General features: G+C 44.1%; 3 protein-coding genes and 1 long non-coding RNA gene across 8 annotated transcripts; 3 read left to right on the top strand and 1 right to left on the bottom strand.

Annotated features, from left to right (window-relative positions):
• The first annotated feature begins 568 nt into the window (after positions 1-568).
• On the top strand, positions 569-5702 carry ube2ql1 (ubiquitin conjugating enzyme E2 QL1). The gene is made up of 3 exons (XM_089023881.1): positions 569-779; positions 1085-2012; positions 5140-5702. Exons 2-3 carry the CDS (start codon positions 1311-1313, stop codon positions 5269-5271), a joined length of 834 nt encoding a protein of 277 aa, XP_088880007.1. The 5' UTR covers positions 569-779; positions 1085-1310; the 3' UTR covers positions 5272-5702.
• A 2948-nt stretch (positions 5703-8650) lies between these two features.
• On the top strand, positions 8651-15835 carry LOC148882805 (uncharacterized). The gene is made up of 5 exons (XR_016118584.1): positions 8651-9616; positions 10886-11033; positions 13447-13538; positions 14413-14652; positions 15707-15835. It is a non-coding gene; the product is annotated as an uncharacterized LOC148882805 (long non-coding RNA).
• On the bottom strand, positions 13995-21214 carry nsun2 (NOP2/Sun RNA methyltransferase 2). The gene is made up of 19 exons (XM_089023008.1): positions 21081-21214; positions 20614-20771; positions 20315-20419; positions 20141-20246; positions 19970-20041; positions 19726-19810; positions 19282-19477; positions 18742-18816; positions 17683-17813; positions 17252-17325; positions 17033-17163; positions 16068-16164; positions 15726-15919; positions 15553-15645; positions 15324-15459; positions 15108-15188; positions 14840-14978; positions 14718-14757; positions 13995-14641 (listed from the first exon to the last, which is right to left on the bottom strand). Exons 1-19 carry the CDS (start codon positions 21144-21146, stop codon positions 14335-14337), a joined length of 2286 nt encoding a protein of 761 aa, XP_088879134.1. The 5' UTR covers positions 21147-21214; the 3' UTR covers positions 13995-14334.
• Positions 21110-26755, top strand: txlna (taxilin alpha). Of its 5 annotated transcripts, none has more exons than XM_089023014.1 (11): positions 21110-21228; positions 22465-22624; positions 22687-22941; positions 23024-23130; positions 23206-23376; positions 23447-23641; positions 23716-23835; positions 23912-23986; positions 24077-24169; positions 25212-25307; positions 25381-26753. In XM_089023014.1, the coding sequence occupies exons 2-11, from the start codon at positions 22474-22476 to the stop codon at positions 25702-25704; spliced, it is 1587 nt and encodes a 528-aa protein (XP_088879140.1). In that variant the 5' UTR covers positions 21110-21228; positions 22465-22473; the 3' UTR covers positions 25705-26753. The 5 variants fall into 5 exon arrangements, with proteins under 5 accessions (XP_088879140.1, XP_088879137.1, XP_088879139.1 ...); XM_089023011.1 differs by lacking the exon at positions 21110-21228 and adding an exon at positions 21668-22071 and having other exon boundaries at positions 22690-22941; positions 25381-26755; XM_089023013.1 differs by lacking the exon at positions 21110-21228 and adding an exon at positions 21671-22071 and having other exon boundaries at positions 22690-22941; positions 23039-23130; positions 25381-26752.
• Positions 26756-26947: the final 192 nt, after the last annotated feature.

Below are 26947 nucleotides of genomic sequence, written 5' to 3'. Positions count from 1 at the left end.
AAATCAAAAGGTTGGCATGTTCCCTCTCAAGATTAATTTAATGTTTCCTGAAAAGTTCCATGAATATTATAACGTTTATTCATCATAAGCAAAAGCCTCGAATAGGAAAGAGCCATTCGTCATTTATCAAATTCTAAACACAAATTAAAATTTAAAAGATTAGTTGTATATTGTGTGTAAAAATAATCATTATTTGAGTAAATAAATTTCATATGAAGAATAATTTATGTTTGTGTGGAAAAACAATCATTAGTGGAGTAAATAAATAGAATATTGAATGGAAAGTGCAGGTGTCTGACAGCCGGAGCCCCCACATAAACAGGAAATGATAGAACCACCTTCTCAATAAAAGCTTTAGATCATTTCTCAGAAAAGTGACATTGTAGTGTGTTCATAAACGATAAAATAATGATCGAAGGAGGAAAAACAGTGCAGCATCGCTTGCATTTGCACGCACGGACACACGCACATACACACACAATCGTTAGTGTGCGTGAGGAGCTTTACTTTGAAATGCGTCTTTGCAGGGTGAGCGCGTGTGGGTTGAGCGTTTGAGTTAGTGTGCTTGCTGGACTCGTCATCCTCTGCATTACTCGAGCTGCAGCAGCTGAATACACACACGCACGCATCCACACACACACACACACACACACGCTCATACAAAGACAAGCACTATAATAACCGCTTTCCTGCAGCTCCCGTGGATCTTCAGGATTGTCTTTTTTTCACGCATTCGTGGTGGAGATTTGCAGCAGAGATTCCGGATTTCACGCGATTGGGTAAACGAGTTGGTGATTTCATATCGGGTTCACTGGCAATTGGGACACTCGCGTTTGTCGTGCAGGTGTTCGATTTATGACCTCATCTCACGCTATATAATGTTGGAGGCGTTTTTGACAATTCTGTTCGTGTAATCATTCCACTTTAATGGAACACAATTCGACGTGCGGCGTTTATTTGTATGGTGAGACATTGTCCGTAATGTGGCTAGAATTATGGGATTCTGTTGAAATCCGAACAAAACGGTACCTACATTGTTTTTGTTTTGCGGGGTTGATGATGACATTTCTCTATCTGTGTGTAGTCACGCCGTGCAGTGATGATGCACTGAGAGGAAAGGCGCAGGATCGTGGGTTGCCATTACCCCCCACCCCCCCTGGAAGGCTGCAGTGAAGGTTGAGATCTAAGAGTGGCGCAAGCAAGGTGAACTCAACAGTCCCTATCCACGCCGGGGGAATCTCGACCCTCTGTCGGGGAGAGGGGTGGGAGGATCGGTGGAGGAATCCCCAACCAGATCCGTTTGATAAACGATGGCTACTCTACTGCGGAAGATCGGCCTGATCCGCCTTCACGACCGAGACACAGAGGACCCCAAACACCACCAGGGCTCGTTAAAGGGCACCAAGGGCACCCCGAAAAACAACAAACACTGTCAAACGGCCAACGACGCCAACATCCTCAGCACCCCGGAGATTAAGGCCAGGAAGCTGGACCAGCACGGCAAGGACAAGGAGAAGCCAGGCAAGGATGTTAAGGAGAAACAACAGCAGCAGCAGCAGCAAACCGGCGGAGGCGGGAATAAAAGCAGCGGCGCCTCCTCCGTGCCCCCTCACGCTCCTCACCGGCATCACTGCACCCAAGTGCGGACGCGCAGGCTGATGAAGGAGCTGCAGGAGATTCGCAGGTTAGGGGACAACTTCATCACGGTGGAGCTGGTGGAGGACAACCTGTTCGACTGGAACGTCAAGCTGCACCAGCTGGACAAGGACTCGGCGCTGTGGCAGGACATGAAGGAGACGAGCACCGAGTTCATCTTGCTCAACGTCACTTTCCCCGACAATTTTCCTTTCTCACCGCCTTTCATGCGGGTGCTGACGCCCCGCTTGGAGAACGGCTACGTGTTGGACGGCGGCGCCATTTGCATGGAGCTGCTGACCCCCCGCGGATGGTCCAGCGCCTACACGGTGGAGGCCGTCATGAGGCAGTTTGCCGCCAGCCTGGTCAAAGGACAGGTGAGATCACGTCGCCGTATCGACCGTCACAACCGTCGATTGCGTATGTAAATTTGCACTTGTTTCTAATTTACGTATTTGAAATCCCTTTCGTGCATATTTGGAGCCCACACACTCATTTTCCATCCTAATTAGAATCTCACCAAAGTAGTTCTAACGCGACCATGCATTTTTTTTTTGCATTGAAATAAAAAATGGAAAACAACCACAATGGGCAACTGGTGCCACGCAACCCAAAAATATCATCAACTCATTCACTGCCAGACACACAAAAATGTGTCCACTCCAGTGCCAGGGTTTTTGTCATTGTCTCTCAAATTCCAGGACCAACAGAACATTGAGTTTTAGGACGACATAAAACATTCAATCCAGTGTTAGAAACATTAGTCTCTTCCTTCATCAGAAATAAAGAGTTGATTCCAAAGTTTATTCTGGAGTTATCTGAGCTTGAAATGAGGGCATCTGTGCAAAATCCGAAAAAAAAATTGAGAATGGCGCTTTACGTCATATTTTCAATTCCCGAATAAATTTGTGAATGAGTTGTTTAACATTCAATATACAGTAAAGTCTTGTTATATCGATATTCTCGGGAGTCGGAAAAAATATCGATATAACCGGATTATCGATATATCCGATCCTGCGGCGTGTAAATTTTCTCCTTGCGTTCATAGAAATAGTATCGTAATAAGCAGTACTATCGATATAACCGATATCGATATAACGAGACTTTACTGTATATCTCTCCAGAAGAACCGGGACTGAAAAAACAACTAGAAATACAAAATATTGGACAATGAAAATAAATTCATAGCTTAAAGTTGTAAAACCACCGGTGGCCATTAGATGTGTCATTAGTTGCGCTTATGCTACTTTCCTGTGATGCGAGCAAAAACGTTGCAATATGAGCAAAATTGCTACGTCTACATTATTTCCTTGCAGTTGAAGAACAAAATCAGATGGTGGCGCTAATGGAAGACGTTATTTCTTGTACACAGTACGACACCTAAAGTTTATCAGCCATGAAATTGAAACTTCAAAAAATTAAATGAGGGAGCAGAGTGCCTTTGTGATTTGCACATTTGCCTCGCAGTTATGAGTTTCTGGGTTTGAACCTCCACTTGGCCTTCCCGCGCGGGGTTTAGTTCCTTTACCTTGGTTCTCCCTCAACTCGAATGAGGTGTGCATCCTCCAGGAGATTGACGGATGTTTGTTTGATGGCAATCCTTTTTGCCATCCCCTTCCCTTCCTCAATGCTCTCTGCAGTCCCCGTTTGATTGCCTTTCATCAGTCAGCATCCTCTGAAAACAAAGCCCCGCATACCAAGTGAAAGTCACGCAGGCTCACGATACGTGCCCTCCACCCCCACACCCTCCCCCCCAGCGTATCTACGAAAAACGAATAGACCACGGAGGCGGGTGGGAAAGCACCATTGCAGACCTGTGTGATTGAGATCAACTCCATGATGTAATCCTTTCAAATCCTGCCCCCAAGCATCCCCCCCCCCCCCCCCCCCCCCGCTCGGTGTTTTGCTGCATCTCTGCACTTCCAATGGAAATGGTCGCATCCTCAAATGCAGTCCACCTTATAACCCACCCAGCTTGACTTTAAAAATAAATCAACATCTGCTTGCTTCTGCTCAGCGAGACCGAGCAGGATGATTGATACCACCCCACTCTTCCCCCCCCCCCCCCTCAAAAAGTACCAGATTGCCCTCCACATAGAACCACGTTGCAGGGGTTCACAAAGCATCTCCGGAATTGACATCAGATGGAATTGTTAAACATTTTATTTTATATTTATTATTCTTTATGCATATATTATAAATTAATATATATTTTTAAATGGAGGGGCATAAACAAAAAAAATAAACTTTGCAGTTAGTTAGGTATTAATGTATCCTCCATGTTCCTTGCCTGTAGTGTGTAATCGCTTTCAAATTTTGTGCTGGTTATAACAGCGGATCACATTTTTTAATTTTTATCCTCTAATAACCCAATGATGAGTCCCAGAGAAGCTACGTGATAATAATAATAATAATAATAATAATAATAATAATAATAATAATAATAATAATACATTTGATTTCTAAGCGCCTTTCAAAACTCTCAAGGTCACTTTACAGTCACTGGATCTGTTTTTTTCTGTGAGGGAGCAGCGGCAGCCACACACGCCAGCGTTCACTCAACTCGCAAGTAACTCAAATAGATAAAAAAAACTAGCCAGCTAGCTACTAGTTAGCTAACAGATAACCAGCCCGCTAGCCAGCTAGCTAACAGATAGCCAGCTAACTAGGTAGCTGGCCACTAAATAGCTAATAGAAAGCCAGCTAGCCAGTTAATAGATAGCCAGCCAGCTGGCTAATAGATAGCCAATAGATAGCCAGCCAACCTGGGATGAGTCCACTATTGATCTCTTGTTTGTTCATCCCGACCTCATGATGCCGGCGTTACGCAACAGGCCGCCTCCGTTCACCCCCCTCGGGCCGATTCCCCACATGCGACATGGCGTTGGCATGTCCGTCCTGCTCCGTCCATCGAGCGATTGCCATTCATCCAATTCGCCGCCGATTAAAAGGGCCTTGTTGAATGAAAGTGAGATTATGTTCCTTGCAAGCGCGTCACCATGGCAGCAAAGTCTTTAACAATAGCCGGCAATAATGAAGGCCGTCAGTGAAGCGACGGACACCATTTTGAGGTTGAGAGCAACCATAAGTAATGGGGAAAATATGCGTGGCTAATCAGATCGCGTGTGATCCCTGCCCCCCCCCCTCGCTGCGACCGCAACCGAGCCTGCGAGCGTGTCTGCAACGTTGTGACATCACAAGCCCGTCACAATTGATCATACTAGTTTTTTTCCCCATGTAGTCAAAATGTAATTGTATGAAACCAGCTAAAAGGAGGGGGGCGTAATACCAATGAATTCAATGCTAGCATACATGCAAAATGCCATAGATACGCTAACCAATAGCATCAATGTCACAGCGTGATGTAGCAGAGAGAGGTGTACTGACATCCACTGGCGTATATTCTTTATCCTCTGCGGAAAAATCGCGCTCACTTGTCTTCTTTGTTTGCATCCGTATTATCTGACATAAGTCAATCACGATCCTCAATTTCATCCTTCGCAGGGGCGCATATGTCGGAAAGCCGGCAAGTCCAAGAAGGCCTTCAGCCGTAAAGAAGCCGAGGCCACCTTCAAGTCGTTGGTGAAGACCCACGAGAAGTACGGATGGGTGTCCCCGCCCGTGTCGGACGGCTGAGCGACGACCACTGACCTCCGACGTGTAAAATGACACCACGCTAACTCAACAATCTGTCACACTCACTTTTTGCTGTAGCTTTTATTTATTTTGTGTTTCTTCGTGTGTTTGTGTGTGTGTGTGTGTGCGCGCGCTACATGGAGGACTTTGTATTTGATATGCAGACGAGTGATCACTTTCACATCATCATCATCATCACTTTTCCAGGAAGTGATTTGCCCAGGGAATTCTTTCCCCATTTTGGGAACATACCCAAGAGGGAGGTGTATGTGGGGGGGGGGGGCGCATTTGGGAATGCATCTCTTGCTTTTCCAACATGTATTTTTTTTCTTGTCATGCACACGCATTTGGATCCCCGAGGGGACTTTTGCAGCCGAATGAAGCAGACTCACCCTCACCACCACCACCCTTGGCACCCCCCCCCCCCCCCCCCCCCCCCCCCGAAACCGGAGCCCATCCTTCCACTTCCTTTCGACATTACGCACGGTCGTCTGCGTGTGGCTGCGGGCTCATTTGCATATAAATGAAGCCGTTTATTTTTAATAGACGGGCAGCTCGCCGACTTCTCCATTCGTTCGTTCCTTTTTTTTCCTTGAATGCAACTTAAGATTGTCATGTACATGGAGCTGTTCTCTCAACCCCCCTCCCCACCATTACCCACCCCCTTCCAAGCCCGCTCGCCCACTGTCTTTGTTCTCGTGGCTCTAAATTTAGCGCTCGCTGTTTGCATCGCTGAATATTGATTTCGAATGGAAGGGGGAAAAAAGTCACATGTTGCATTATGCAGAGACTTTTGTACCATGCATAGAATGATCGTCACTCATTCCGCTGTGCGTGTTGGTGAGGAGGAAGGCCGCCCCCCCCCCCCTCGTGATGTCTATGAAAGGGGCAACAACCATCTGAAAACTGACAACTGTGAACTGCGAATGACACGAAGGCCTTGAGAGTTACTTTTGATGAATGTACGCCGCCCCTTCTGAGTACCACACGATTGAGAGCGACATCCGGGGATATTTGGGAGAGGGGCAATACAAGAGAAGTGGGTGTACAGCGGAGGGGGGGGGGCACGCTTCTCGGAAATGTCATTTAGTCGCTAGATTGTCAAAACCGCCGTTTGACTGAGCCCAATAGATGAGATTAGATTAGATTAGATGAGCTTTTATTTGTCTCACAGTGGAGAAATTTGCATTTCACAGCAGCCAAAACAAAATACAGGAGCTGCTGTAAAGGCAGCCACTTTGGCGGCGTCATCTTGAAGTCAAAAACAAACAAAATAATAATAATAATAATGTGACACAACACAAAAGCTACAGACAGTCATTCAATCTCCGGCACTTTCTGTACCCTCTTTGTTGCATGAAGCAGTTCTGAATGAAAGAGTGGATGATCAAAGCGTCCTTTTCACCAGTGGATCAGGGAGGTCACGATGGAATGTGCGCGTCTGCTCCAAGCTAAGTTTTGAAAGCAAACACGAAGCTGTAGCAAGTAGCATCCATTGACGAAACGAGATTGTGTCACATCTCCTGCCCCACGTAAAAATCTGCTTCAATTCCAAGCCGCGACAGTTCTACATACGCATGATTGCCTTTGAGCTGTTCTTAGAAAAGATTCAGGTGTGACGAAAGATAGATTCTTGACCAAAACTGCACATTTTATTATTTATTTGGTGTTAATTTGAAGAGGCATCGTTGTGGAACTTCTGATGGTTCCTTTACGCTAAGAACTAGCATCACAGTACCGGGACAATGTTGTTTACCACCCCTGATTTTAAGCACAGTGGTGTATTGTTTTTGTTTTTATTTTTTTAAATATTGTGACGGTCTAAAAAAGAAAAATGTAATAGATGCTATCGGGCGCAGGATATGCTAGACATGCAGTTATGTAAGAATGTTGCTCCAAAATGTAAAATCGGAACAGAATGTGCCCCCCCCCCCCCTCGCCACCGCGATTCCCCCCCCATCAACCCTCGGCTTCCACTCCTGCCATGTGCCGGTTAAATGTCAGAGACAAAGCTACTAATTGGGCTGACATTTCTCCCGAGCGTCATACGACAGAGAGACAGACGGGCGCTTGAGTGCGAAAAGATGGAGGATGTCAAAAGCTCCCTCCTCCGCCCGCTGGCATTTCGCTTCCGTGTTGCGTAGCCCCGTTGTGTTTGTTTTAGAAGAGGGGGGTACATGTGTGTGTATGTAAGGGGGTGATGTGTGGAATCATCCTCTTGGTCCACCGGTGCAAAAATACTGTAAATGAACTTCATATTCATTGACAAAATATCTCTTTAGGCCAAGCGTTTGCCAATCGTTTTGGCAATCTCTAGATTTAGACTAGTAGATGAGAAGAAATGAACTGAGCTAGTTCTGTTGTATTATATTTGCATGTCTATTGTGATTGGTAGCTACTTACTGTATTTTTTTTTCTTTTTCTAGAAAAGTCAAGAAAAACTGGAGATTAAAAAAGCTAAATGATTTTTTTTTTGAAGGGTGAAAAGGAGTTTCTGTACTGTGTGCGCGCGTGCGTCAAATGTCATATTGTCTTCGATGAATGTCTTTTAATTTATTTGGGATTTGCCAAAAATGACAATTTTCAAGCATGATGCAGGTAATGATGCCACAAGAAAATGAAGGGAAGAGGGTGTAGGGGGGAGATTAAAAAAAATCAAGCCACGTAGGGGATTTGTGTTCATCAGGATGACTCAAAGCCTCAACACCTTAAAAAGGGACTTTTCCCAAGGACGAAAATCCTTCGCCGGCTTCAAACAGATTTATGACAGGATCCCATCAAATCACACCATAGTCTCATCCGCCCCGTTGTGATTTGGCTTTATGCTCTTAAAATGTGGATAAAATACCCCCCCGACCCCTGCCCCCACCCAAATCACAGGTGTGCTTCACATCACATGTACAATTACGGGCATGTGCACATCAGACCCGAGATCCCCCACCCCGCCGGACATGATTGTTTGGTCAAAAAAAAGTGGGAAGAGGCTCTGTTTGCGAGACCAAACCAGAATGTGCAATAAAATACACGGCATATTCAAAGTGGTTGGATCGTCTTGGATTTTTGTTTTTCATTTGCATGAAACTGGTACTTTCCGCCATAATATGTCAAATCCTATTTCTGGCTGGAGCAAGCCCCCCCCCTTCCCATATCCCCGCGTTCGCCCAGTAAAACTGCACATTTCACAGTGGCCTTTTGTCGTTGGCAGCCAAAAGGCACACCTGTGCAATAACAGTACTGATGCGTTGACTTTTCAGTATTGGGTGAATGAACCCAGTGGCGAACCGTGCATGTCACTCCTAGGCCTTCAGTGGTGCTACAGCTGCAAGTGTGTGATTTACGTCCACTAGAGGGCTCTGTTGGCCAGGAAATAACTTGAAGAAATTATGTCATTATTAGACATATTTTTTTGAATTATTTCATAAGAATTCATGGACAAAATATAATTCACATTAGTCTGTGATTCAGATATTTTTACGCCGGCAAAGAAGGCCTTGCAAACCCTGACGGCCCACCACTGGGTGAACCAATATGACAGATCATGTCAGTTAGATTCGTCTTCGTGTGTCTTTGAAGCTTCAGATTTACCCGATAGTAGCGAACAATCTCAAACCAAAACATTTTGAAGTTTCGGATTGGAATATAGTTTCATTTAGTTATTGTTTTGCCCCCAGTTTGCAAAGGTTTACAAAATCGCCCACAACTCCGATTCTGTGCACATCAGCACATGCTCAGTAGCTTACGACAATTCTGCTGTAGTGCACAAATTGCACAAGAACCAGTACACACACGCACCTTAACATCCCATCATCATTGCAAACGAACCCTAATTAATGAATCCCCTCCGAGCGCCCTTGTTTTGGTGTAGCTGACGCTCCCCATTGCTCATTAGTGCGGCAAAACCTGGGCAGAATATGGAATCCATATTATGGATCTGTCTCAGTGAGCGAAATATCGATGGAGGGCAAACTCGCCGTGTAGAAGTTGCACAATATTCTCATTAGCCAATCATGTCATGCCGTCAACAGACTTTTGGGGGTAGAAAAAAAAATCCAGTCCATAAAGGTTACTTCAGTTTGAATTTAGAGCCGTGAGGACAAAAAATGGGACACAATAAGTTCATTTCACATTTTTACAGCAATTCTGCGATTGGTCATTGACTTCCCCTCCAGGTAAGCTAACGTTGACATTTTTCAAACATCCATCATGACTGTAAATCCCGTGTGAACATTTCTCTGTTAAATTCCTCAGGTTGTTGTCTTTCCGAGATCCGATCGGACCACACAGAGACCCCTCCCGTCATTCATTTGGGCGCCCAAGCACGTGCGTGGCAAGCAGCAGCTCTTACGTAAGCTCCAGGCCCCGGGATGGCGGCTTTGGCAGTCGCTCCGCCCTCGCCTACTTTCCGCTTCAGCATCGGGGCCATTCTTAGCAGACGAAAGCGCGCTATAAATATTTTATGTGGCCCGGTGCATGTGGGAAAATGTATTTTTAGCAAGCCGCCGTGCTTTCACGAGTGGCAGCCTCGTTCTTCACCGATGCGCAGAATGACAACTGACATAAATGTGTGCTGCAGTCTAGCGAAGGATTAACGTGATGCTAATATGTGTTGACTCTTTCAATCCATTTATTTTACCACTTTAAAAATGTTCAATACAAGCGTCTTTGGTTGTGGTATTTGAATATCAGAAGAAGGTAAAATTTGCGGAATTCCATTCTGGACCGGACAAGGGAACGTGTGAGCGGGGTGATTTCAATGCAAAGCACGGCCAAGATTAGCATGCGCGACTATGAGCGGCGTACACTGTAGCAGCGCTGCCTGCAATTGGCAGATTCGACTCACATTGAAGCTGAATATTGCGATAGGGTGAAGTCACAATTTTTTATTTATTTACTTATTTATAAATTTAAGGTTTCTTATATTGTTTATTTTTTGTTTATTATTTGTGTTTTATTTTATTCATTTTATTTTTTTATTGTATTGGTACTCACTATTATTATTGATTTAGTATTAAATTTATTTATTATATTTCTTTGTTTATTTGTTATTGTTTGTTTTTATTGATTGTTTATTATATGTAATGTTATGTGTTATTTATTTATTGTTTGTATTTTATTTATATTATTTGTACTTTATATTCACTTTTTCACTATTTTTTATTTTTTAGTTTATTGTTTATTTTTTATTCATGTTTATATTTATTTATTTGTTATTTATGTATTTTTTTTTTATTATTTGATTGTTTCTTATTTGTGTTTTGTTTTATTTATTTTATTTTTTGTTGTATTTATACTCATTATTTATTTATTTAGTATTAAAGTTATTTATTTATTGTATTTATTTGTTTATTTTTTCTTTATTAATTGTTTCTTTTTATTTATTGTTTATTTATTTTTATATTTGTTTATTTATTTAATGCTATGTGTTATTTATTGATTGTTTGTATTTTATTTATTTTATTTATCTTCACTTTTATTTATGTATTATTTTTGTTATTTAGTCTATTTAGTTTTTATTCGTATTTATATGTATTTGTTTTTATGTATTTATTTGTTTTTATTTATTTATTTATTTATTTATTTTTTTATTTATTTTTCTTGGTACGTTTTGTTCCAGGTTTGCTAGCGGATCCGCCTTGAGGACCAATAACTGCCACTCGTCAGAGTACCCTCCATCTCACCTTGATCAATTGCGCGGAATGGAACCACCGCCGTAGTGTGTGAGATACAGCAGCACATTAAGCTGATTTACTGGAGCCACTCTGGTAAGAGCCATCACACACACACACACACGAGCAGGTACATATAACGTCCCTTAAAGATTGAATTGGGAGAAAGTGTAACAAAGCAACAAATGCTATGGCAACCACACGGCCGGCGGATGTCGACTTTCCCTGCACTCCGGGCTCCTCCTCTCTTCGTCCTCCTTTCCTTATCTTCTTCCTGACTGGCGGCCGTACTGACTGCTAATGAGGAGCGACGGTTGGGCCAAGTGTGAGAATGAGAGTCAGGAATGCAGAGTGTCTTTGTTGGTGGATGTGCGTGAGTTAGCATTTTTTAAAAGCGGGGCGTTGAAGGGGACGGTGGAGGGAATAAGGCCGTGAAGTGAAGAGAGAGGCAAAACACGATAAAGCGAGGGATGTTCTTCAGCGTCTCTTCTCTCGCTCTGTCTGTTACTAGGCAACACCTGCAGGCATGCACTAAATAAAGCCTTGTGTCCGCCGCTTACTACCCCCACCCGCCATCAACGCCCACCAAACCACCCGCCTTAGCCTTGCCAACTCCAATTCTCACTGCTCATCCATTCAATCACTCTCTTCGCGTCCCTCACCTCTGCTGGTATACAAAATACCCATCAGCCTCCTTGATGGCAACCGCCGAATTGATATCAGACATGATTGTCCAACCTTCCCCACCCCACCAAAAAAAAAATAACATTCGAACTTTCAATATAAAGGCGATATAATGCTGTGTGGCTTTGACAACGAGCAAATGTGTGAGTGTCTGCGTGTGAGCTGTGGTCGACAATCATTCCCGCGTGTGTGCTATGACTGACTTTGTCATTTCCTGTTGTCCTGGTGTGACATGTGGCGGAGAAACGTTGACGTTCTGATACCACGAGGAAGCTGAATATTGTTCCATAAGTGTGTTTAGTTGCTGCCGGTGCTTCTCAGCAGCTGAAGGGAATTTAAAGAGCACTAATGTGTGCCTCTCGAGGCCAAACGGAACCCGCGTGGCTATTTGTTGATCTCTTTCATTGTGTAAACGCACTCCAGCAGCTCTCGCAGGCCGGAGATGTCGTTTGGGAAGACAACTGAAGTCAGAGATTAAATGGTGGCAAAACTGCAGCGTCACTGGGTAAAGTGCACAGAGATAGGGGCTGGGGGGGTGGGGTTTATACGGACAGGCTGAGTCTTTGCCATTGTCTAATTTTGCAAAGGATGACAATAGGCTTTGCACAATTATCAGATAAAGCTAGCAGGCGTAGCCAGAGATTTAGCAACAGATTTTAAAAGGCCTTGCAGTGTTTGTGTGTATTTTTGTGTGTGATTGGTTTAATCCAAACACAAGCGTTTTCTCCTCTGGGCGAATCCGTCTCGCTCAGTCCTTGTTGCGTTGCATAACCGCTCAATTATATAATCCCAAACTATATATGCAATGTGGACGAGGCTTAGCAAAGGCAGCAAGTGGACACCCAGTGTGCAAGCGTCTCACATCACTCGGGCATCGCTGCAAGAGGAAGAGGAGACAAAGAAAGAAAGAAAGAAACTAATCAAAAAATAACAAATAATAAATAGATAAATAGACAGATAAATAATAGATAGCTAGCTAGTTAGCTAGCGAGCTATGTAGCTAATAGATAGCTGGCTAGTTAGCTAGCGAGCTATGTAGCTGATAGCTAGCTAGCTAGTTAGATAGCAAACTATATAGCTAATAGATAGATAGCTAGCGAGCCAGCCAGATAGCTAATAGATAGCAAATAAATAAATGGGTAAATTGATGAAAAGACAGGCAGATAGACAGACAGATATTACACAAATAACTAAATAAAGTGAGGGTGGAGGGACAAAATACACATCCTCCCCATAAACAGTGTTTGAAATAACATCTGCCCGGAGGCCTGGGACGTACAACTTTTACGTCGGGCGTACAGCTTTCAAAACGTCTCTTTTTTTAATCAAACGTTTGTTTTATTCAATAAAGCAAAAGCTCAAGCAAACCGCTACAAGCCAATAGGTACTTACTTAATTAAAAAAAAAACCCTTATACTGAGCATCAATGGGTTTTTTTTTGCGATTGGTCATCTTATTGTGTTTCAAATTGTGAAAAATGGGGCAGGCAACTTTATGGCCGGCCAGGCAACTTTTCAGAGTTGTCTGCCCTGGTGTCCGCTAACTTTTTGTCATGAGTTTCAAACACTGCCATAAAGTAAAACCTGTTTGGGTATGTTTACATCCAAATTTGCTTGTTTTATGCTAGCACGTGGGACCGCCGCCTTATAAAATTAGCATAGCTGTGACGGGAATGTTACATTTTGACACTCTCTGGCACATTCTCCTGCATCGAATCATCTTTCCATTTCCCTGCAAGGCCTTGATCATTTTGCATAAGCGCTTCTGAAAATGTTTTCGGCTCCTCATTCGTCTTCCCTGACTTTTCTTGTTTGTTATGTTTTAGGAGGAAAAAACTGCAGATTTATTGCCACTCCCACCCTCATGATGCCGCGAGGTGCGTACGAGCCCCGGTTTCCTGCCTTCTGCAGCAGAGAGGTGAGAGTCCTTGTTGTCATAACAGCCGTTGTCATGGTAGCAACGCCGGGCAATCAACACCTCTCATCCATCCGTTAGGCTACCCCCACCGACAAAATGCTGAGCCGTTGTTAAATATATGCCACGTTTAAAACGGCAATTATACAACCATCCAATTAGCATTATCTATTATGCTTGCAAATGTCACGTAAGCAAACTGAGATAACAATTAAATCATGATGAAGCGCGACTTGAGCCCTGAGTCACCGTGACGCCCTTTTCGGTTCAACCGCGAGAAGCAAAATGGCCGCTGCCCCCAAGATAGATCAAAAACAGGTGTATTTTGCCGCTTCATTCATTTTTAACAAACGCAATCAAAAAGTAGAATCAAAATGGGGTGTTTTGGACAAGTGGGGGCGAAATATTGAAAAAGAAGCTTTTACCCAGAGTTCCCCTCGAACAAAATGTCAGTGTGGAATTAACGGGTGGACGATTATCTTGCAATGATTTGACATCTTTCACACTTTTATTTAGCTTCTGTGCATTCAGGTGTACAAAATAAGATGACTGCATTAAAAAAAAAATAAAAACAGAAAAGAGGGAGGAGGCTGAGTCCCTTGGGGCAGGCGGAATAGCATTTTTAGCACCCCCCCTAAAAAATAAAGAGTTATCTTCCAAAACATTGCAGCCAAGCTCTCTTCCTCTGACAGGGGTTCCTTCTATAACGACATTGTGCCGATGAATAATAACCCCCCTGTGTAATCTTCAAAATGGCCTACAGCCTTTGGAGCTTCAACTCGGTCCCCTGCGTCCACTCTCAGACGCTCGTCCCTTTACTGTCGCCGTCCACTTTGACTTCCGGTGATCCATTCTCGCTCCCGTTCTCCAAATCCAGGTCCTTCCCATCCTCCCCGACTTCCGCCATCGCTTCTTCCACCCCCTCCTCCTCCGGTCCTTTGACCTCATCTGTTGGCTTCCGACCCACACCCTGCTTGTCCCGGAAGACCTCCACTCCGAGCATTCGTAGGTAGTGGTACCTCTCGTTGCGGGGGACGAAGGCACGGATGGACGTCTTTCCCCTCCAACCGCACAGTTGAATGGAACAGCGAGGCTCCGCAGGTTTCCTGGCAAACGGGTAGGTACAAAAATCAGAACTCTGATCAAACGTCACCTTTGCTTTGACAATGAAACGAGGCTCACTCGGGGTTGGGGATGTACTTCAACACAATGCTGCCCATCACTACAAAAAAAGAGAACGGTCAAACATCGGATTTCAGAAACAACGCTCAAAGGTGTTCCGCAGGGTTCTTTTTGCAGCCCACCTATTTTTTTAGCTTGGGCGTGGGCGTCCTGTTCCAATTTGCTGAGAAAGGGGTTGTCCTCAGTCAGAAGCACTTTAACGTCCTCCACACTCACCGTGATGATTCTCGAGCGAATGTACGGCTGCAGAGTGTAGATACCCTAATAGGGGGTGGCAAAGGAGGGGGGGGGGAGTGGGACATGCTCAGAAAAGCCGAAATGAGACTGAATTAAATTCTGAATCTATTTTGAAAGCATCGAAGAAAATTCCAGATTGATTTCCTGAATCACCTGTTGAGCCAATCGAAAGGGACAACCAAATTCTTCTCCGTCGCTGTTACGAGATAACACTTTCACCCCTGTATTGATAACCTAGAATGGAAAAGTAGAGAAGATAAGCTTCCTGAATCCGAATCGGTGATTCAATCGTATTTGGCTTGGATAAAAATGTTACATGCAAAAATAATTTAAAAAAGAAATGGTGCCGCATCGGCTTTTGGCGCTTACCTTCATGCGCTCGCTGTTGTTGAGCATCACGTTGCGCAACTCTTTGGAGACCATGTACAAATGTCGCTTCTTGCCGTCGTGGGTTCGGGTCAGCACGTTCATCTTGGGGAAGTTTGGAGATAAGTCGTAGAAGGATCTAGGTGACATTCAATGACAGACGGTTGTTTTTTTTTTTCGGACACATATCATTGTCGTATGTCACTTTTGAAACAGTTTTTTGAAGACTCACTGGATGGTGGAGAAGACGGGGTCATCTTCACTGAGGAAAACAAAGGGATCTTCTTTGTATCCAAATAGCTTCAACTTTTTAGAGGGAGGCGGTCTAAGACACAAGGAAAAAAAAAATAAGTGGAATCAAATCGCATTTGTTTACCTGTTTGCAGTTTCGTCAAAGTGACTCACCCACACACGCCATCTTGTTTAGTGCCGGAAGAAGCTCCTTTGGGTGTACCCCCCAGGGCCTCCTTCTCCTTCTCTTCCTCGCCGCCACCGCCGCAGCCTCCTTCCTGCATCTCCTCACCCTCGGGGAGGTGAGGAGTCGACACCGGAGAGCTTTGCGTTTGGGCTTGCGCGCTAGACGAGGCCTCTTTCCTCAGCTGGAGGCGAGCGGGACAAGTAAGTGGAATTTGTTACCAGCTGTGATAAGGAGAAGTGCACGGGGGGAGCGGCAGAGTGCCATTTTGCCCCACTTTTTCCTGCTGAGAGTGACGGTCAAATCATCCGTGATTGTGAATGAAAACGTACCTTGGGATATCTTTTGTTCCAGGGCATGGGGGATTTCTTTAGAAGCACAGCAACGAAGAAACCTCCCGTGTTCTGGTGATGTGGCAGAATCCTCATACTGATGAGATGAGACCATTTTAGAAAAAATCTGGCTTTGCAATTTCACTTCATTAACAAAAAAGACTTTTTCCCACCCCAACTTCATCCATCCATACCTGATGTGCATTCATTCACAGCTAGGAAAATTAACTCATTCACAGCCAGACGTGTGAAAAAATGTGTCCATTTCAGTGCCAGGGTTTTTGTCATTGTCACTCGAATTCCAGGATCCACAGAATATTGAGTTTTTGGACTACATCAACATTCAATGCAGCATAAGACACCTTAGACTTTCTTCTTTCATCAGAAAAAAAAGAGTTAATTCCTAAATTATATGGGCCTGGAGTTATACGAGCTAGAAATGAGGGCGGCTGTCCAAAATACAATGCAATACATACATATTGTTTTATATAGCGCTTTAACAGCAGCCGAAGATGGAACAAAGCTCGAACATGGGAAAAAAGGGGAATTCTGCCCCCTTGTGGAAGGGAAAAAACATTGCCAAAGGCCATGGCAAATTCGGGATTGGCGCTCTATGTCATATTTTCAATTCCCAAATAAATTCGGGAATGGCAGTGAATGTTAAATGCTATTTCATGAGATGCCAGAAGGTAAAATGCAACCTGTCTATCCACCATTTGTTATTCAAACATTAAATTGTCGCTAGGCATTTTCACTGGGGAGGTCAATGCGTTTTTTTTTTTTTTTTTTTTTTGGGGGGGGGGGGACTTTCTGTTCCTTTATGAGCCATGAGATCTTGTTGATGTAACACACAAAAAAAGACTGAATCGTGAGGCAACACTGCCATCTGCAGGCCACATCTTTTGACTTTCCTCCAACTGTGACGTAATCAGCACAAGATGGGTGACGCAAGCATACCCTCTTACCATCTTTCCAGATGCATGCCAGCCAGCTTTTCTGGATGTGTCGGCGCGAACATGGTAGGTCGGATTTGAGTGTGGCGACTGGTGGGCACCTCCGACCAGTCAGCGTACCACTTTCCCTCTTTCGTCATTAGCTGGAGAAAAGAATAGATATATATTCTCAGCATGGTTTGAAGTCAAAGCCTTTAAAATGGCCTCTTTGGCGTTTTCTTTTTGTGGTACCTTCCAGGAATTCACCCCGGGCATCCACTTCAAACCGGGCAGGTCAAGAGTGCAATCAACCAGCTCCAGTGCTCCTTGTAACATCAATGGCACAAGTAAGGCTTCATATACAGTACATAACTCTTTTTTTCCTGATGAAAGAAGACATTCTAATGTTTCGAATGCTGTATTAAATGTTTATGTCGTCCTAAAACTCAATAGTCTGTGGGCCCTGCAATTTGAGTGAAAATGCCAAAAACACCCTGGCACTGCAGTGGACACATTTTTTCACATCGTCTGGCAGTGAATGAGTTAAGTCTTCCGGTGTTGAAAAGGGGTGTGGCCTACTACTGAGTGCAATCAAAAGCCCCTGCAAATATTTTTTTTTTAAATCCTGCATCCCAAAGAACAGATGTCATCCAAAATCAAAGCCCCCACCAAATGTTAGATACCTTCGCTTTTCTCCAGGAGTGCCGCTATGACAGCTTCGTCCTCAATGGGGTTGAGGGAACAGGTGGAGTAGACCATCCTGCCGCCGACGGCCAGCTGTTCTACACCGCGCACAGCAATACGGATCTGGAGGCTGGTGCGTGGAAAAAACAAACCAAAAAAAAACGTCATTCTGCCATTAAAAGCTATTTGATTTACTGCTCAGAAAAAAAGGTAAGCACTCGACAACTTAAAAAGGCCGCTTAAAGGACAACCGACACCATTTTTTTGTTTCCTAACTGACATCACAAAAACGTTTTATAGCATCTAAAATACACAAAACACGCAGGCTGATATTTTTAGTCAAATGCAAAACACCAATAAAAATGAGTGAGTGTCCCAAAACTACTTCAAAATGACCCTGGAAATTGCGAGTTTCAGAAGGTCCCGCCCCCTTGTACGTGACGTCACGCCAGGACGTCTTCGCCTTGCTGTTGAATCAAAACAATGGCTTCTTGTTACTCATCTAGTTATGAATATGATTCAAATAGTTCTGAAAATGAAAGCATAAATGTTTGCAATCGATTAAAGAAGTCCTTCCGTCTCATTTTCAGGCGTCTGGACTCCAATGTAGCTCCCAGAAAAATGGACAAGATGGCGCCCAAGCTCCGTTGGAAATGGGCTGATTTGTCTGCTGGGAATTTGTGTCAACTAGAATCAAATAGTAGTTTTGGTGCAACACACAACGATTCACCATTGCGTTATTTATGTATTTTCCTTCTAATTTCGCCATCAAGACAAAGTTTTCAGACCAAACAAAGTACCCAAAATGCATTGTGCGTCGCTTTCTCGGTCAGGGGCATTCCAGACGTGACGTCACATCAGGCATCGTCATCAACTCAAAAACAAGACTTCCTGAATATTCAGCGCGAGTCTTAAAACGGAAAATACAGCTATATGCAGTGGAATCGTTGTAAAATACGCTCAGTAGAAGTCATTTGAAGTGATTTTACAAATTATGGACACAACTTATCCGGAGGCGTCAGTTGTCCTTTAAGCACGCAATTGTCACCTCTGCTCACCCATGAAGGTGAAGACTGTTGCTGGTGGTCCACTTCTTCCAAACGTCTATGTTCTTCCTCATTGTGCCATCCCCGCTGCATGAACATACACAAGACAGCAGTGGTGGTCGCACACAGAATTAACTCATTCACTGCCATTCCCGAATTTATTTGAGAATTGAAAAAGCATTTCCTTTTTTCCATGTTAGCGCTATGTTCCATCTTCAGCTGTTGTTAAAGCGCCATATAAACCAATATGTATGTATTGTATTGTATTTTGTACAGCCGACCTCTTTTCAAGCTCAGATAACTCCAGACCCATATAATTTAGTAATTAACTCTTTTTTTCTGATGAAAGAAGAGAGTCTAAGGTTTCTGATGCTGCATTGAATGTATTATTATGCAATCCTAAAACTCAATATTCTGTGGGTCCTGGAATTTGAGTGACAATGACAAAAACCCTGGCACTGGAGGGGACACATTTTTGTACACGTCTGGCAGTGAATGAAGTAAAATGGATCTAAGGGTGCATGCCCGTCGTCGCAGTTTTTTTTTTCTAACCTGCATGGAACGTCGCACAAAATGCGGTCGTAGAAGAGGACATCCTTCTTTCCATCACAATCTTGAATCTGCAGCGTGGGGATGCAGGAGGCGTCATGGTTTACCACCATGATGCAGGGACTGTTGAGACGCTTTGCCTGGTGCACCAGCAGGTAGCATCGTTTGTTGTCCACGTCGTTGGCGATGACAAAGCCCTCTGAGAATTGATCATAAGGCCATACCTTGACTTGTCAGTTTAATATTTTGTTCCGGTTTGTAACCCAAATCACCTTTTCCCATTGAAATGAATGTAAATGTTATTAATCTGTTACTCCGGGTCCGTGTGCCGAGGCCACCAAAGGGCAGGAAAATAAAAATGACGCATTAAAAAAAAAAAAAATCAATATCCAAAATTACATTTTTTGGGTTCCGAGAAGCCTTCTGTGATTACGGAGTATTTCATACCTGGAAAGGACACATCCATGTCGGAATGAAGCATTTCAATCAGCTGGGCTGTCTTTGAGCCGGGAGCTGCACACATGTCCAAAATCTTCACAAAACATTTTTATGTGTTAGTGCTCCGAAGACATTTTTCTGGTTTTCAGTGGGAATAAATCAATGTCGTTTTCCAAGATATTCAAATTTACGTGACAGGCACCTCGTCTATAGGCCATAATAAACTGAGTGACAGCTTTGGCTCTGTTGTTACCTTGTGATGGGACTCAATCTTCAGAAGAAGTGGAGGGATCATACTGACGGCTTCCTGGCGGCTGATGTTACCCTTTGGAAAGGTAAACGCAAAACAACAACAGTCTCGATCATCTGATATTTGATCACGTTTTTTTTGTTCAATGCTTCTTTTCTCCTTGCACAGACTCACCGACTCCGTCTCACTGACAAGAAACTGATGGAATTTCTCCAGCAGTGGAGACTTTCGAATAATCTTACGACTCATGTTGGTGTGCCAGGCTTGCTCGTCGGGATACCTGGCAAAAGTGGGTGGAATCAGCGGTTCTTTTAACGGTATTTGTACTTATCTCAGGATAAAGATTACCATCTGAGAGGTTGCGGCGCCTCGATCTTCTGACCATCGATCTCTAATTCCTCAATGTCCTTAAAGTACTTTTCCTTCAAGGAATGAAGTATTTCCTTCGCGTGGCTGGAAACCGGAAGAGATGGAGGGACGTGAACCTCCATGAAATCATTTCTTTAATTACGAGTACTTTATGTTGAAATGAGGGGATGAGTTTCATTTAGTCAGGCCACAGCCTTGTTGAGTAGAGAAAAAAGTTGCAAGGCTCCATTCCAATCCGACATGAATTATGGGAGTGCTCGATAGTGTATCCATTTTACCTTTTATATCCAGTGATACGTATGGTGGCTGGAAGCGGTTCCCTCATTGCATTCATAAACTGTTCAAACTCTCCCTCGGGAACCAAGCCTTGTTCCTTGTAGTAGTGCTCAAACAGCTTATTTTCTTTCACAATGTCAGCATAACCAGCACCCCAACCCTGCAACGCAGACAGTGTTGTCATCGGGTTTTTGAGATGTACGTTAGTTGTCATCTTTTATTTATGTGTTTTTTCAAAACGGATCGAACACATTTGAATGAATAACATTTAGCCTGTAATCAACAAGTAAATAAACGAACTTTCTTTTGAACTGGATTAGTTAACTGAGAACAGGTTTTGCTTTCAATTGTGATTGGTGGGCTGCAGTATAAAACACATCAGCTAGTCCAGTAGACTGGAGGTGGGAACAATGACACGATAATCTTAACACTTTTTCTTCCTAAATTAGAGCAGAAGAGTGACTCTTACAGCGCTGTCCCTGTGGTCTCTGCCTGCAGGCTGGTTTTTCTGCCTCTGTCGACTTCTCTTCCCCATTCTGGAGAAGGTTGGAACTCTAGAGTAAAGTGTGCGAAGCAGCTTTGTAGGAGCAAACAACCCAAAGTAGTGTGCAACTTTGGTAAGTCGCTAAACTGTAGGTGTAACCACAAAGCCGCTATGCTACGATATGTTAAAAAAAAAAAACACCGACGCGTGTGTAGTTTCTGACGCATTTGAATCAAGACCCTTCTTAGCTATCCACCAAATATGCCTGAAAGAAACATTCCAGTAAAATCACTTGGTTATTTTATAAAATGTGTTTTATGATTATTCAACTGAAATTAGGACATTTATGTGGCGGAGATAAATATCGTGTCATTGTTTTTTTGTATGCTTGTATGGGCGACATGATACGGTATGATACCAAATAATATTTGGAAACTGTCATGCAGCTCCACAGACACCTTATTCTAAATACCACTTCTGGGACCTTATTGTGTGCTTGCAAAGGCAACCATCAATGTTACTGTATTCCCGCGAGATCTCTCTTTGGACTTCGCTAGTCGCTGTACCTTACCACATCCATCATGGCAACGACGTCTACGTAGGGCAAAGCGATTTAGGCGGGATTTGTGGATATGTGGCTATGCGCGTGTTTGTGTATGACGGCGAAACCACCTATGGCACAAACGAAGAAGAACACGAAGTTCTAACCGGAAGTGTACATCTTTTAGCTCACGGTATCAAGTGTGGCTGCTAGCATTTCATTGAGTCTAGAGAAATACTTGGTTTTTCTCGACATAAGGGAATTCCATTTTAATATTTGTACTTTTTTACTGTTAATTTTTTGTTATTTAAGTCCTTTGTAAATGAAGTCATGCACGATATCTTGAGCTAATTTACCCACAGTGTTGCTTGCCTTGTGGTAGTTTGCTTTAGTTGTTTTTTTACAATGAGTGGCGAGGTAAAAGAAAAAGCGAAGGTAAGTTAAAACCCACGTGGTAACGTATGCTTGAATTTCATTGGAAAGTTATTTCCTCAGTGAAACGGGAACGAAAGTGACAGCCTGTTTTGGTATACAGACACTATTATTCGAGAAAGTAATGAAAACGTTCAAGGCAAATAGACATAAATATAAACGCCGAATGGATTTTTTTGGGGAGGTGAGTTTGTTCTCCTGTTCGTCGAGACGACTACGAACCGGTTGGATGCAGCAACATAACTTTACGAACATTTTTCATTGAGAATCGTGCCAAGGGGGAGTCTCGATTTTTTTTAAACCTAATACAAAAGTTCACAATGATCAGATTGTCACATTACAAGAGTTTGACGCATTTCGTGCCTATGCAAACAATCCAATCTTAAAAAAAAACAGAATTCTGTGATGAAGCAAGACACAGAGGAGTCAGTCACCCAGGACAACGAGGATCCATCAACGACAGCTGACGTGACAGAACCCCCCGTGGCTTCAAAGGACAGCAGTCACAGCCGCCCCAAAGAGTCTGCAACGCCCCTTCAAGAAGATGCCAGTGAAGGTAATGTGAATGTATGTAAGAGAACCTACAGGAACAACATCACTTATTTTCCACCTCCTCAGCAGCGGCAGCAGCCCAGGCTCGGTGCGACAAGGCCAACGAGCTGAGCCGCCAGCTGGAGGACATCCTCAGCATCTACTGCAGAGAGAGTCTTTCGGACGATGCCGTCGCCAACGGCCAGTCGAATAGCCTCGAGATGAATGGGCTGACCGATGACAAAGGCAAGAGGGCCAGAGGAGGTAAAGCCAAGGGGGGTGCCGGCGGTGGAGACAAAGAGCAGAAGAAGATGCAGGACAAGAAGAAAGTGAAGGGACTGGGTGAGGAAGAGTTTTTGGTCGTAGTAGAGATACTGTACAAGTACTGATTGAACCCGTTGAAATAAAAGTAAGGAAGTTGTAGTTGTGTTTCATACAGGCAAGGAAATCACCCTCCTCATGCAGACTCTCAACACCTTGAGCACACCCGAAGAGAAGCTAACGGGCCTCTGCAAGAAGTACGCCGAACTGGTGAGCGTTTCCCCTCTCGCCTTCCTTGCTGACATTTCAGTTCCTCCAATGCCCGCTCGTGTACGCCTTCCGCAGCTGGAGGAGCATCGAAACAGACAGAAGCAGATGCGAGTGCTGCAGAAGAAGCAGACTCAGATCGACCAGGAGAAGGACAACCTGAAGACCGAGCACAGCAAGGCCATCCTGGCTCGCAGCAAGCTGGAGAGCCTCTGCCGGGAGCTGCAGAGGCACAACCGTACCCTCAAGGTGCACAACGCGCGTAACCAAGAAGCTACGTGACCTCCTTTTATGATTATTTTTTTTGTTGTCTCCGCAGGAGGAAGGCATCCAGAGGACCCGTCTGGAGGAGGAGAAACGGAAGGAGGTGACTTCGCATTTCCAGGTGACGCTCTATGACATCCAAGTTCAGATGGAGCAACACAACGAGAGGAACGCCAGCCTGTGCCAGGAGAACACCGAGCTTGCCGAGAAACTCAAGAAGCTCCACGAGCAGTACAAGCTACGACAAGAGGTGCCGGACCGCCGCTTTCAGCGCCAGCGCACTTTTTTTTTTCACACTCCTAAATGAGAACTGTACCCCATCAGCATATCGACAAAGTGGTGAAGCACAAGGACCTGCAGCAGCAGCTGGTGGACACCAAACTTCACCAGGCGCAGGAACTGCTCCGCAAGTCGGAGGAGCGCCACGAAACGGAGAAACATTTTGTAAGCCACGACGCGCACGTCAACGCCGCCTTCTACTTGTTTCCGCTTCAGTTTCCAACTCTCTTGTCGTCATCAGCTGCTACAAGAGGCGCTCGAGTCTCAGCGCATGTGCGAGTTGATGAAGCAACAGGAAGGTCACCTCAAACAGCAGGTCCCCCCCCTCCCCCAAATAAAATCCTCTCCTCCCCCGCTCTTTTTACCCACAGTGCCATTCAACCCGACATGTTTTTTTTCCTCTCAGCTGTCTCTGTACACCGAGAAATTCGAAGAGTTCCAGACCACCTTGTCCAAGAGCAACGAGGTCTTCGCAACGTTCAAGCAGGAGATGGAGAAGGTGAGGAGTGTGACGTCCAGAAAAACATGAAAACAGTGATACCTCAGCTCATGAACTTATTTGGTTCCCAAAAAGTGTGTGTAAGGCAAAGTGTGTCTTCCAAACATTAATTTCCCATAGGAAACCATTAAAAATGAGAATAAACCGTTTCCAGGTCCCCATAAAACATAATTTTCTACTAAATAAGCCTTAAAACTACACAAAATATACTTTGTTTTGTGTATATTAAATGTGCTATCGTATTGTAATTAAAGAAATAAACTGTACTGCATAATAAAGTCGTTTTATTTACCTTTGTGATGGTCGTTGATGTAGTTGCCTCTTGACGAGTGAAGTTGCCGTGCTTTCTTGACGATAATACCCTCACTCACAATGTGCCCTGCTAGCTGCTTTTTGTTAATCCAAATCAACAGAAGTTTTTCAATCTCTTCTATTGCCTGAGAACGTTGCTTAGACAACACAGAAACACCCTTAGCCACACGTAGCAATGGTCAACTTAGCATACTGGTACTGGGACGCTAAGTCACACAAACGCACACCTCGTTCGTGTTTTTCGATGATGTCCTTCTGCTCTACCGTCATTTTCGTTTGTGTCCTCTTCGGCTTAACACTAGCCTGTGGTAGGGTCTTTTTCAGTCCCATAATAGCAAAAGTACTCCGCTCGATAACAAAACACATCTGCACTCAAAGAAAGGTGGTGACGAAAACTTGTCCGCCAGCCACCGTGGCGCTGCGTGGTTTGATTCGTCCGCCGAAAACTAGTTCGTCTGCTAACATTATATTCTCGCAAATTTAATGTTCGTAAGACGAAATGTTTGTGAGCTAAAGCGTTCGTAAGCTGAAGTATCACTGTATCATACTCAAATGAATGTATTTTAGTTTATTTCAATCCGTTTAGTATACTTCGGCAATCTAGTTAAATTGGCCCCCATCCATTTTAAAATTTGGCCCCCTTTTCAGACACAAGGGGGCCAACTTGGCCTCCTTTTATTCAATTTCTGAGTTGCATCCCTGTGTTGACCTTTGCCGCCGTTTTGCGCAGATGACTAAAAAGATCAAGAAGCTGGAGAAGGAGACAGCCATGTATCGCTCCAGGTGGGAAAGCAGCAACAAAGCTCTTCTGGAGATGGCTGAGGAGGTAAAGAAATAAAATAAAATGGTTTTTTTGCTGGGAAACGGAACGTCAGTCCTCGCGGTCGTTTTCCACACAGAAATCCGCGCAAGACCGTGACTTTGAAGCCCTCCAAGGTAAAGTCCAACGACTGGAAAAGCTGCGCCGTGCCCTCAAAGTGGAACGTAACGAGCTGAACAAGAAAGTCCAGAAGCTCAGCGGCACCACCGCGGCGCCCACCTCCGACTCCGAATGCCCTTCGCCGACACTCACGGACTCCCTGCCGGAAGGCGGCTCGGACGCTGCCGCCAGCGGCTTCAGCCACCCCTTCCCCGAATCCAGTTCCCCAAACCCGCCTCGTCACCCCGAACTGAGCACGGGCACCCAAGTGGAGGCGGTTCAGCCTATCGCCACGCAAAAATGATGATCACTCCACCCCCCATTCTCCGCCCATATCAGAAAATCAAACTCCCCCCCCTTTTTTTCCTTCCCTAATTCTCACCTCAGATGGGCGTTTTGACAGCGTCACATCCACCGCCATTTCCAAAGCATCACATTGAATCACAGTTTTCAAAGTACCTCATTTTGGTTGTTACCTTTTGGTAAATTTCTCTCTTGATTGATGCTGAGATACAAAAAAAATCATCCTAAGAAAACAGCCTTAGTTTGATGGACTCCCCTCGTTTATTCTCGCTCAATCCCATGGAGATTTTCTACCGTTAAAAATGGATTGAATTTTTCCAAAAACGATTGATCCTAAACAATCTTCATATTGAACCGATTGATTTTCATGTTCCCCTTGGACAAACAAACACTTGATTGCTTAAAGAGCCATTCATGTTACGTGTCGTATTGTGAACGCTACTTGATGGAACTCGATAAAGACGTCATTGAATATTAGGCGGTCATAAGAAATGTACCGCGCTCGTTGCGGACCAAATACGCTCCCTCGGTTTTGAATCTGCGGCCGGTCTGAAGTGGAAAGTGCTTAAAATGGTGGTTCCTTCTTCAATCCTATCCAAGTATCCGTCATCCGTCAAAGCTGCCAGGCTTTGATTGTTACCTCATCTTCAAATGTTGGAGTTGGAATTATTTTTTTCCTTTTGTGTTATTTCTTATTTAGTCATGATTTTAAAAGCCATTTATTTCTGTAGCACTGGAAACCAGTATTTTTTTTGTCTCACATAACAGATTAATTGAACACAGCAAAAGAACCAAAGATATCCCTTGTTTCTTTTGCTGTGACTTTGTCTGTCCTTAGACTTCACGTTTTGTTAAATAAAACATCTGAGTAGTGCAGATTATTATACGTGTATTTATTTATTTTTTGCTCAATGTCATGGCTCTGAATTTAAGTGTCTGACATCCCCTGCAGAATAATTTTGATATAAGTTGCAAAACTGCACAATCTAAACGAGTTGAGTTCATTAATTCACAGGAACACAAGAATCCTAAGAAAGTCGTACATTCCTGTTCACACCCCAAAAAGATTGTTCTGAACAATGACCCTCAGACTTTCCTCCCTCTTGAAGAAGGGACAACATTTTAGTCATGGTGAGTTTATAATGCTCGGTATCCGTGAAAAGATTGAAATGAAATCATGAATGTCTCCGTTCCTGACACGCATGTTGACCATCTTGACGTGATTGATGCGGACAAGGGGTTTA

This window comes from Hippocampus bargibanti, linkage group LG20, assembly GCF_051943395.1.
Source record: "Hippocampus bargibanti isolate YZ-2025 linkage group LG20, ASM5194339v1, whole genome shotgun sequence".
In the NCBI taxonomy this organism is placed as follows: domain Eukaryota; kingdom Metazoa; phylum Chordata; class Actinopteri; order Syngnathiformes; family Syngnathidae; genus Hippocampus; species Hippocampus bargibanti.
The sequence above is the reverse complement of the archived record's forward strand: the minus strand, read 5'-3'. Positions and strand labels throughout refer to the sequence as shown.